Source organism: Leuresthes tenuis, unplaced genomic scaffold, assembly GCF_036924035.1.
Source record: "Leuresthes tenuis unplaced genomic scaffold, fLeuTen1.0.hap1 SCAF_2, whole genome shotgun sequence".
Taxonomy (NCBI): Eukaryota; Metazoa; Chordata; class Actinopteri; order Atheriniformes; family Atherinopsidae; genus Leuresthes; species Leuresthes tenuis.
The window spans coordinates 37,958,754-37,971,690 of record NW_027325356.1 but is presented as its reverse complement, the minus strand read 5'-3'; the positions used below and the strand labels follow the sequence as shown (position 1 = coordinate 37,971,690).

General features: G+C 39.3%; 1 protein-coding gene across 1 annotated transcript in view; it reads right to left on the bottom strand.

Annotated features, from left to right (window-relative positions):
• The window catches only part of itfg1 (integrin alpha FG-GAP repeat containing 1), a 138,986-nt gene that overhangs the window by 52,233 nt on the left and 73,816 nt on the right, over window positions 1-12,937 (bottom strand). Inside the window, exons 11-12 of the mRNA XM_072381006.1 lie at window positions 7,547-7,697; window positions 6,569-6,677 (exon numbers count right to left, since the gene is read on the bottom strand). Of these exons, the coding sequence (XP_072237107.1) occupies window positions 6,569-6,677; window positions 7,547-7,697 (260 nt within the window). The remainder of the gene's footprint in view (window positions 1-6,568; window positions 6,678-7,546; window positions 7,698-12,937) is intronic.

The following is a 12,937-nucleotide window of genomic DNA, read 5'->3' as shown; positions in this document are numbered from 1 at the left end:
ACAAAAGATGATTAATCTTCTCACACATTAAGATGAAGTTACAGTCCCTCAGATGATTCTGTACGGCTGTTCTCGAGCTACATGTTGTCCCAGGCTGAGCTATGAATGTCTGCACAACAGCAGAAATTATAATAAAAAGAAAAAATAGCAGCCTTACTGTGATATTAAAGGAAGAGATAGAGGATTAGGACATTCATTAGAGTCCAACTTCCCTCAATGTTGACCATCTTATCTAAACTGCAGCTGTCAATCTCATAGTAGTGCTAAAAGGTCAAAGGATCAGTAACGTCAGTGATGCTGATAGAAAAGCATCACATGTTTAGATGTATTTCACAATATTCATATTTTACAAAATAACTGATTAATATCCATACAATTTCCATGAACGAAAATAATACTAGCTCCTTTGTATCTTCTTAATAAAAATACAACATTTAGATTGAGCTGTCCTTGTTACAAAAACTAAAGAGGATTTCCTTTTCACTAGTAGTTTGACAACAAGTGAATAGTAGTGATTAGCGCATCCAAGGCACAGAAGTTAGAGTGGCAGACCAGGACGAGGGAAAAAAGGTTTGACAAGAATCAAATCCAAACTATGAGGTATCTGTTCTTGTACACAATGCATGACAAAAGTAAGCATGCTCAGATATTGCTCCTATGAGAGTGTCCAACCTGAGACTGACATCCGTTTTTGTTATAAACACAGGATGTATAGAGATGAATCTGTATACCTATTCAGGTAAATCATTCATGTGAACAGGTAATCAGGTAAATAATTCGGCATGAATTGTGCTCTTATGGTTTAGGATCAGGCAGCAAATGAGGACGGGTCATTAATCCCTTAAAATTCTACTGGCTCACCAGAAGGCAGTCAGCTGTTTCTAGATCATTTTTCTGTAAAAACGAGCGCTGTGTTCTGCCATAAAAACACTGAGCCAGCTGTAAATGCACTCGTTGAGGATTAACACGTCAAACAAACAGTGATATTCTAAAACATAATGATATGCCATTTGCATGTGCAACTTTAAATGCCTTACAAGGAAAGCTCTGCGCTAAGGGGCAATTTGCCAGAGTTCTGCTGTTAAAACAAGACAAAACAGAATCTACACCTCAAGACATAGTGGAGTCATACAGTTGTTGTGACAGTGACAAGTCTGGGGTGGGAAAAAAAAAAGTCAAAAGAAGTACTTTCTTTTTCTGTGCAGAAACTGTATAGAGCCATTTTATAGGGTGCCCAGACATACATTAAGAAAAAGCTTATTTTTTGTGTGTTGTTCTCAACACAACTAGATGAGGACTTGATAAGAAATCAGACTAAATCGGTCAAACTGTGTCCAGCTAATCTGTTTATGTTTAAAGCCTTGTCTTTTGGGGATGTTATACTGTGTCTCTCTGCAGTCAGGGACAGTGCCAGTGAAAATGAGCAAATGTGGATGGTGATATTCCCACAGAATTTGTTTTCCAGGTGAGTCTCTGACTTCCTCAAGTAAATGCATCATAACCTGGCTTGGAATCAATATAATGTTCTGATAATGTCTTCTTCTGACATTTCAAATAATGTACATATATACAATGATTCATTTCATTCTCCACTCACTTTGTCCAAGACTTGTGAACCCTTGGGGTAAATAACCACAGCGCTGTCAGGCATTAAATCTAAGAAATGCTTTTTTTTCGGCAGTACATAAGGGCTCAAATGGCAGTAAATAGTGAGGCACAAAACATAGTAAAAAAGTTGCAGTGATTTGTTGAAATATTCTCTTCCTTGTATGTTGCACTCTGAGGGGGAAACTACCATAAGTACAAATGCAACAGGGCCTAAGATCACTGCGTCCATGTCTTCCAGCCATTAATTCAGTCCAGGCGGTTCTGTAAATGTGTCAGAGGGGATGCTGGCATGTTCTCTGGTATTTTCCCCATTTTCACAACTTTTCTTTTCATTCGGGAAAAGTGGGAAAGATCACACAACTCCAAACTACTTCAAGCATATTGACACAAAATATTATTCAACCATCCACTTGTAGGAACCATGCCTGGTTTAGGTCTAACTGGCTAACATATAGGACTGAAAGGTTTATTTTCAACCTAACTGTCCAGGATACACTGAACCGTACCTTTAAATAAATTCATCCTAACTGTCAAGTCTTCTATAGGTCTGTGGCTCCACTCAAAAACCTCTAGCCTGGTCTTAAATAATAAATGCTTAAAAAGCAACAGAAGTAAGGGATGGAATGTGCTTGTGAGGGAACTACAGCGTGTCAGGTGTGTGGACGGATAAGACGTCAGACTGCTACAGGTTTAGGTCATCTCAGTGTGAATAACCCAGCAAGATGGCAAGCCTTGAACAGGCAGAAAAGCAAGACTGATGCTTGAGGTGTGTGATAGAACTTGTGATGGATTTATCCTGTAGAGCCCATATGCACCACAGGATCTGTGCTTTCACTCAAACTGCACACACACGTACACATAAAGCACGACCGACACAAAGTCAATCCTCCAGCGGGTGTTGTTCAATAACATGCAGAGGAAGGGTGAGGGATGTCATCTCGCGAAAATAGGATTCCATCTTACAGAAGAGACAACTGGATCTGCCTGTCTACAAAGACCCATCACCAGCTAGCACTGTGTCAAAACTAAATATGAATTTAACACCACCAGTCTCCCTTATTAAAGTGTAAAAATATTAGTTATGCTATCTGAGGCACTTGAAAAGAACAGTAAATAAACTATTTTCTCCTGAGGAGGTTTCAGAGGAGGTGCAATACGTGCAATTAGGCTGCTTTTGAGCTCAGATTCACCAGTGAGAGGATTGAAATGTTGACAGGGTGTAACACCTAGCATATCCATTTTTATTTTGGGTGCTTCTGGCTCGCTGCTCTGTAGTCAGCAAAATGTAGTAAAAATGCAACACACTGCACATGTATGAAATATTCACCACCAACAAGCGCAGGCAGTGTTTGCATCAATGTGGGGGAAAAGGGTGTTTTTGTGTGTGTGTGTGTGTGTATCTTCGTGTATGTTGTTTGAAGAACTGCAGTGAGACAAGACATGGATACCGAAAAGAACAGCAGTGTTTAGAGAGACGGCACCAAAGGAATTCACATTCAGGCATTAGGAAAGAAGGCATACCAAGGTCGCACAGACACGCACACGCACGCACACACATGCTCACACACACGCACGCACACGCACGCACACACGCTCGCACATGCACACCCACGCACACACATGCTCACACACACGCACGCACACACACGCACAGTGAGGCTGTCAGTAAGACAGAAAATACATGACTGTTGCTTTTACGTTTTTTTAAGATACGTAAGTATACTTATTAATTATTTTTTGTTTTCAAATATAATCCTATTTCCTTCCTGTTTTTTCTCCCTTTTTTTCTTTTCTAACCACGGTGCCTGGACAGAGACTTTAGATTACAATGTGCAATGTGACAAATGTAATATCCAGCTGCTTCTTTCTTCCTTACCCTAAAGAGGTTGCATTTACAGGGAAAACAAGCAGTTTCAAAACATACCTCTGCTTGTCTTCCTACTCTAATTACCCAGAATCCCTGAAAACAAGCATCTTAAAGGGCTTTTGAAGAGCAAAAAAACAAAATGTTATAAAGAAAAGATAAGACAAAAAAAACAAGAGTTCGACTAACTAGTACAAAAACTGAAATATGACCAATTTCTGTATGCAATTTAAATTGCCCATCACTGTTATCCCCTTGGTCAGTTAGTTTCTCATGTACGACTTGTCACACCGTAATGAAGTGCGGGCCCCGGTGCGGTCACAGAGTCAGGAGAACAAGAACTCTTAGTTCAAAGAAAAGTTTATTGGATAACAGAAGATCTCACACAGAGGAAAAACGTGGCCTGGTGAGCAGGGAAGTCGGCCTGCAGAACCGGAACAAAAAAACAAGGTAATCCAAGAATATAATCCACAAAAGACTAAAGGTCAGGATCCAGGTCGAGACCAAACAGGCATAACAAATACATTAACACACGAGCGAAGAATGGCAGAGAAGACCAGATATCTAAACTAACGGGGCAATCAAAGGAAGATGGAACACAGGTGACTTAAGAACCAGGTGTCACAGCTGTGGCTGTGACACGACTAACTCAATTGAATTAATTTGCAATTCCTATATTTTAATCTTCACATCTTTGTACAGACAAGTAACTTTGTGAATAAGAAGGTCTTGGGATAAAGGATTTGAAGAAAATATCTAACCGTGAAAGTTACAACACTTCCTTCCTTCTCTTTAACAATACTAAACCAGTGCAGGCCTCCGGTTTTCAAGTAAATGACTTTACTCCTAATTTTCTACAGTCTGTACAGACTTATGGTATTACGAGATGGTCTGGACACCTAAACGTCAAGTCTAAAGCTCAAATCTTTACTCTGGTCTAAACAGCAAGAAAGATGATGTGACTACCTACATGCCTCACTTTCCAAGCATTTTTAAAGCTTGTTTGCTTGACAGGATTTTATTCCAGGCTCCCTGTGAACTGAATTTTGAGTATGTGTTAATAAGTACCAGAAAGAGCAAAAGTGCCCTTCGGTCAATGCAACATAAAACACTCGTATCTCTCCATCATTTAAACTCATCAATAAGCCAATCCTGCTGGACAGACATAACTGCACAAAAGCTTTAAAGGTGAAACGAGTGACCTTAGAAAAAACACTGAGTATCACAGGAGAGCAACAGATTCAAACTCCAAAACACACAGAGCCAAAAACTAAGCAAAAAAAAACTGTTCAAGGGATCTCTTCATGTAGGCATAAAAAATCTATATGGACTGAGACTGTAACCCTCTCTTTGAGAGTCTTTTTAAAATAAGAAGGTGGGTGACTCAGAGAAAGAAAACCTCAAACTTTGCTGGCAGAACGTTGCATGAACATGAAGACCCTGCAGGGAAAACTCTCAACAAAGAGTTTATGAGCAGAGATTGTGAGACTTGGGGTTCTCCTAAAAATCAATGCGATATACATACCATGATATCAGGCTAGCTTATCTACTGTAGCAGTCTTTTTCATTGCCAATTCAGATATTGCTGCACACCTCGCAGGGCTGAGTTTTATTGTAAAGTTCTTGTATTTTTATATTGTGTGAAGAATCAGTATAAGTCACTGGCTGACTTTTGTTCCGTCCATACAATATCATGAATGTGAGGTTTTGTGAAACATTGCCACGAGCACAGATAACTAGGTTTTAGTGGAGGTAGCCTTTCGATCACTTTTTTCTTGGCTTACTTTGTCAAGAATGTGTGAATCTGTGTTATGTGGGAGAGTCCTGGATTCTTTCTAATAAATGAAAAAGCACAGCTAGTGTACAGAGCATTTCAGGCAGTATAGGAGAGGTCACACCGGAGTATATGTAACACCTGAGGAGAAAGTGCACTGTAGTTCCAAAAAGACTAAACAACTGTTTCGCAACTATGAAACAAAAAGGGGTAAAAAAGCTTGTTCTAGTGCCAGCGAGCTGAGCAGACTGACAGAATAAAGTGATGCGAAAAGAGCGACCCTGAGTGGAACTGTTTTGGCTTTATTCCACAAGGGAACAACTCTATACCAACATTCAAAAGTTACTGAAAAAAAGAAAGGGCATTTATACACACATAAAAAATATGTAAAACAACTACTGAGTGCTGAAAACAGATATTGAAAGTACAGTCGCTTGTCGTCACACATCATTTGAGAAAGTGTGACTTAAATACAGCATGTTTTACAAATGGTATGCACTATTTATTAGACTGACTAAATGTCTGGTTGCATACGTAGAACAAAGAGGTTACATGAAGCTGAAAAGGAAGGAGGCAGTATCAGTATCCAAACTCAATATGTCAAGCTTCCATTGTGTGCTCACTGGTAAAACTGTGCATCAGTAGTAGAACTCCAAAATAGTAACTGAACATAACAACAAAAAGGAATACTAAAAGGAATACACTGGAAACAGAAGCTTCTGGGGTATCTGGTAACAAAGCAAAAAGAAAGCACTGTTGTGCATGTACATTAGGAATCTTATTGTTCTATTTACAGCATTTGAAAAAATTATCACTTTCAAGTTGTACCTAATAACTCTGCTTCCAGTCCAATAGCCAATAGCACGAAGAGTTGTGTCCTTCAGAGTTAATGTTGCACCTTCGTAGGTGGCACTTTAAAAACCTATAGTGGAGACCCAGGGAAAGTGGTGTTGCTATATTTAAAATGCGCATTAGGGAGAAAGAACATTTATGACAGCAGTTTCGTGCTTACTATGGCCATTTAGGTTCAATTTGAGCAAAGAACACTAATGAACTTTTGTTTCCACCATCAATCAAGGAGCTCCAGAGTAGAAAATCTAAATCAAAAGACAGGGAATTGTCACTGCCATCTGCTTTGTAGTTTGGGGAAAATACTTGCATGTGATCAGTGATTGTAATTGGCTTCGAAGGAGCTGTTACAATAAAGAAAAAAAAGTGTATAGAGTGGTGAAGACATTTTGGGAAAAGGAAGGCGTTTTCATGCTTCAAGTTGTCTTTTTGATATACTGGTTAAAACCAGTACATGTCAATCAGTCACTTACCCATCACTTTTACAAAGTAGGCATCAGCTTCAAAATTGTTCTTCAGAGCGTGGATGACCAAGTCATTTTTGCCCTCTGCCTGGCTCAGGACCAGCATGTCCAAAATACCCTGCAAATTAAGTATGGCATTTAGATAAGAGACAACAAGAAGACTGCAGGTGTGCTGAATTCAGCAATAGTTCACATTAACAGAGGTACTTAATGATGTAAGAAGACAAATACGTATAGTACACTGCAATACAGCAGCAACACTATATGAGATCACACATTGTGGGTTTGAGTGTGGGTGGCTGTAGAAATCAGAAGCCATAACATGAATTTTGCTTCTACGTCTTTTGTAGAATTAGCTGTAGCTCTGCAGGGGTGTATTATGTGGCTTTCCTGCATGCATTACATTTTAACATGAAGGAACATTTTAACAATGGATGAAAATCAAGGTAGAAATACAGTATGTATTAGGACAATTAAATAAAGAAAAGAGTGCAGGACTTTCAAAGGCAATAAAGTGCTTTGTCTTGTGAACACAATAAGCCGGAAAACATGGAGTAGAATCAGGCTTGCACACAAGCTGCTCCATGAGCTTTTAACTGTATAACTGATAACAAACAAGCACTGCACTGAACACTGGCCTGTCCTCAGTCCATATCTGGAATATTGCTTCTAAGAATGAAAGCAAAGCCATAAATATAAATCAGTTTGTTAATGTCAGTGTCGACAAAAGCTTCACACATAATCCACTTTTCTGCACTGGAGATATTGAATATTCTTGTTTGTTCTGCGAGATTTATTCATTTTTCTTATCCATTTGCCATAATGTTGTTTAACATTGTGCAGATTCTCACGTCAGCTTAATGGCATAAAAGTTGCAAACATGCCGAAAAGAAACACATCAGAGAATTTAGAAAGAAAAAGGAAATGTTGAGAAAGAGGGTACAGATGATGCTCATGTGTTGAATAATAACAAAAAGAACTACTTACATCCTCATAGATGTCGAAGAAGGTTGCCATGACAGCATTTTGGATGGCTCCCAAATCTGTTTGGTCCCAGTGGATGTGGAACATTCGTCTAATACTACGGCAGCTGGGGCTGTTACAGGGGATGTTCTCCAACAGGAAGGCCCGCTGACCGCTGTGAGCCAGAGAGAGAGAAAACGCACATTATCCTACATCTGGTGACTGTGAGGTTTGATGCCATTTCATGCAGAACAAAAACTACGCTTATGACATCATTTGGTCAGCCTGACACCAGCCGAGTCATACCCACTGACAGTTTGTCAGCTAAATAGTTAGTAATTATAAGGACTAATCATATCTAAAACAGCTAGGGCTTATAATCAGGCAACTTAATGCCTCCTGAATATTAACATTCTACAAATTCTTCAAGCTGTGAACTTTTAATAATAAATTCACATTACCTTTTTTATAATACTCAGCTGGACCTTTCTCAGCGGTGTACAAGCCAAGTTGTACAGTAAACCATTGCTGTACTAACCTCACCAGCACGAGGCCTCTCTTTGTAGACGTGAACCAACTGCGACTACTTACCGAAAAAAAAAACCCTTCTCTCCTTTTTATCCCTACGACTTCTTATATTTATATTTTGGGTTGTATTAACGTCTCCCTTCGAGTCAACAGAGTGACTAAACTCTCCTTCTTTTCCACCTGTACATCTTTCTGTCGTTGGAGATGACAGCGAAAAAAACACGAGTACCTAAAAATAGAATATTTGAGAGAGCCCCTCTCTCTCTGGATTTTGAATGATTCCTTCCCCAACACCTCACCAATGAAAGTGTCGAGGCAGCAGAGGTGAAGGCAACCCACAGGCTGGGACATGTGTTATCTAAGGTGTTCAAAGAACTTAGAGGACTGTGTGGGTGCCCCATTCTATAAAAAAGTGTCAGTTTTCAAAAAGGAGGCATATGGGACATAAAAAAGTGCATTCCTTAAAATAAATACAGATGAAAAGCTTTTATCAATGTAACTATATTTATCATAAAACATTATTGAGTTTAGATTCAGATCATTTTAAACTGAAGAGCATGATACATGGTGTGATTAACAAACGTTTTATCGCGTTTAGGTGTACCTACCATGAAATGTGTGTGCAGCAAAAGTTCATTCTATTATTCTATGTCATAAAAGTACATCCAGACAGAGCTAAATGTGCACGCAATATGCATGTATGTATGTGTGTACATGCATGCACACGTGTGCACAGTCAGCATGGAAGCGATAGTACCAAATGGGAGGCCAAGGATGCAATGTCGCTTAACACTGTTGATGTTATACAATAGTTGGCTTTTTAGTGTTCAGACTGCTGAACTATGCAGTCTCTTTGCACTGGAAAGTGTTTTACATAAATTACACAGGCTACGGTAATCAGCAGCAGGTGTAGTTCACCTGTTTAATGAAATTTTGGCAGAACTTGGTAGTTTGATGTCTTATATATGAAGCACGTGTATCTGCTATATAAACATAACCAGCCATGCTGGCATTGTTTACACCTTGTGGCTCTGTGTAAGCTTGTATTGTGAAAACAATACCAGATACAGTCTTGTGGCTGGAGAACATTTCCTGGCGGATATATAATGCTTTGGGCAAACGCGTGAAGTGTCAGTCTGAATGTGCTTGTGCGTCTGGATGAATGCATCTTTGTGAGTGGAGGGGTCCCGGGAGCTTGTAAGGGATTAACTGACTTTGGCTGGACTTATACAAAATGTAAGTGGAGGTTTGTTTAAAGGTCATTTTGTGCAATCCATTATTACCGGGTCTGTACCAATCACTTCCTCCCTCCTCATTAAGCTTAACAGCAGAGCATCCACAGAGTGTGATCAGTTGCCACTGTGGCCCAACCAATGAATCACCTTCTGGGCAATACACAGTCATTGGTGAAGAATGATGATGACACCAGGGAATTATCGAGCCTTTAGAATCACAAAGCCTAGTCTAATAAAAAACCTACCTGTGTTTGTGTGCATGTTAACATTTTTTTTTGTAAGTTGAATTTAAGGAGGCCCTTGATTGCTTTTTTCTTTGTTGTTTGTTTCAGTTGTTTTTTTCAACAATACGCCTGCTCGCTCTGAGATTTTTGTACATGAAAGGAGGCTCTTTCCAGCACTGCAGGGGTGGTGATGGTAGAGATGAACTCAAGGTCATAATGTTGACCGCACACAAACATTAGCACACATCCTGGCCTTTGCTCAGAAACAAAAATAACTGCAATTTTTCATTTATCATGTGGGCAACAGCAAATTGGACCGAAGACCTTTTAATTCTTTCACATGTGCGTACATACAGACCCAACAAGATCAAAGCATCAAAATAATATTCGACAATTCAACCATTTAGCAGGGAACACATTCGTACAATTTTGTTCAAGTGCAACGCTGCTTTAGGATTTGACACATGCTAGAATGCTGTGATCTCAGACTATTTGAGAGGACATTTTACAGTTAACTTCCACACACAATACTGCATTCCCCAACTGCATTTCATAAAGAACATTAAAGTTTCAGGGTGTCAAAGTTACTTTTAGGCAGAAAATCATATCAATATGTTTGAATCAAAGTAGAAAAAGAACTGGGAACAGGTGCAGTGTCAGACTTGTGGCTCGTGTTAATGGTCCCAGACTGGATAGAAAACTCATCTAAAATGGTGCACAGCTCAGTTGATTTGCAAGATATTAGATTTCTGAATAAAAATGGGCATTAAATAAAATGATGATGAACTATGAATGTGATAAGCTATTTAGCATCTCCCCTTTGTAGTCCACGAAAGTGTAATGTTTTTGTAAAGGTATGAAATGATTGTATATAATCCCCTTTGCAGCCCATGATATTTGTGACCGGAGTCATGAGAAAATTAAAGGTTGTGGTTTCCAATAATCTTTTTTCTTTTTACCCTCATTTTATCACTTTGGGAAAAACATTTGACTTGTAACCTTGGTGATCATTAAAAAAAAGGCAGGCTTGGAGTGTGATATCACTATCCATAATTCACTATGATAAACCTAATCTTAAAATATTTTTGGAGCAAACATTTAATATTGAGGCACTTTTTGTACTAATTTCTTACATGCAAAGTTGTCATACTTACCTTATGTATTACTTTAATGCATTTGACTCCTAACTTATTTCTTAACCTGCTGGTACAATCAACATCATGTGCATACTCATTCTAATTTAATTCCATTGAAAATATTTGCAGGAACCTATCCATGTGCAACCAGGAGGTTTACTGGGGTCTTATTTATGCCAGTACAACCAGGCATTGAGACTTTTGCAAAGATCCAGTCAAGACTAACAGCCACTGAGTTGAGATTTTTTTTGTTAGGCTGCCAATCTAAACATTTTGCCTCCCAATGGCCATCAGTTCAAGCTCTCACAGGGTGTCTAGATAAAAAAGTGATACATATTGGTATACATTTCTGACCCAAAAGTTCACAGAACACCATCAACAACCAGAAAACCATACCTGCACTGATGTTTTCCTGCAAGCACAGGGCTGCACCTGCAAGTGTTCAACGCATGCCTGCTCACTGGTTTGACTTTTGAGACTTTGAAAGCATGACAGTCTTCCCTCCTTTGATTAGCTGCCATTAGCCACATTAATGCCATGATCACTAAAAGCATTATCCTTAGTCAATAAGACTTTACAGTCAAGATACAGCTTGTTTTGTATGATGTGCAAACAGGAAGCTGTATGATGTTGTTGGTGATGAGAAAATAAAAGTAACTACAATGACAACTTTTAGCAGGACTATTGAAACTACTGACAAACCCTATCAAATACTACTGTACTACTTCTGCCTCCATTGACTGTACTGGAGTTGCTCCATCACCACCAGTTGGACCTGCTAGACTGGAGACAATCCAATTAAAGCCCTGTAGTTGCAGGACTGCATATGTGTTAATGGAGCAAAAACAGTCCCTCACGAGGAGAGATCTCTGCTGGTCTTTGTAACTAATTAGATGCTTTTTTTAATTTACAAACAACTCAGGCCCTCTTTCTCTGTTACATTTGTACAGAGGTACCAGAACAGACAAACCAAACACCGTCCATAGAGTTTTTTTTTAATGTGGTCGCTATACTTACACTGGGAAGATGAGCTGGGACTACTCAGTTGGTTGCAATTTATATATGATGATATGGGAGAGACACTGAGCTCTTTGGCTCAAAAATACCTCATACAGTATCTGTATCTGAGAAACATTGAACTGATATGCATGCCTAGTTTCTAGAAGTTTCAAATGTCAACACATTTTCCAGGTGACAGGCTTGTGTCTTGACTTTGGGAAATGGCCAAGAATATTGAAATAACTGGGCATTTTAAGTTTTACTGCATCTGGAACAGAGTATCCTGTTTCTATAGGGACACATAGTTTTATTTATCCATTAATTACATTTTTGTTTTTGTGTGTCACTTCTAAGCAGAAACACAGGAGTGAGGAGTCTTATCAAAGAGGTGAGCCATAAGCCTGTTTTTTGTTTGAAGAAGACAAAAAACTAATTCTCCCTTAAAACAATAGAAGCTATTAGCTATTCTTTCTATCTGATCTGTAATATCATTGATATATGGGAAATTAATAAAAACTAAAATTAAAGGGTAACCTTACAGACCAAAATGTGACAATAAAAGTAAGAGGCATAAGTAAATACAAAAACTATGGCTCGTGTGTTTGCACTAATATTAGGAGAAATGTCTGAGGTTTTGTGCCTGGGGGCTTTCATTATTGAATGAGCATCCATTTGAGTTAGAAAGCAGTCTTGCACAGTTTCTTGCTGAACCCACCTCCTCTCTAATTGGACTCAAGAGGAACAGTCGGCTGGCAGAAGCCTGCCCAGTTAATCATGCCGATGACCCTTTTCTCCATCTGACTCAAAAAGCCCAGAGAGGCCACTCCATCTTCCCATCCAATAATCCCTCAACAAGCTAGAGATGACTGGCTAAACCAATCTGACCACCTCCCCCTTGATGCCCTCTATTTCTAATTTCTCTTTTCCTCATATGAGCCATTCTGCTTCTCATCTTAAACTCCATCCATCTCCAACTGCTTTTATTTCACAGTTTCACTTACTTGCTCTGCTCTATTCGTGCCACCAAAGGACTTGGTTAAATCCCTTCTAGCCACGTGTTAGTTTCTGAAAGCATGGTGTGGGTGCATTTGAAAATGGTGTTTCCCGCTCTAATGGTGAAGGCAACACAGCAATAGAGTCCTCTTTTCTTGGCAATTTGACCCGCTGTCCCTCTCCCAACTCTCTCCTCTACCCTCCCACCCCACTTCACAAATTATCGCTCTATGAAAATGCCTTTGAGGCATTGAGTCTCTCCTCACACGCTTTACGTGCTAAATCTAGTCTTTGACTGAA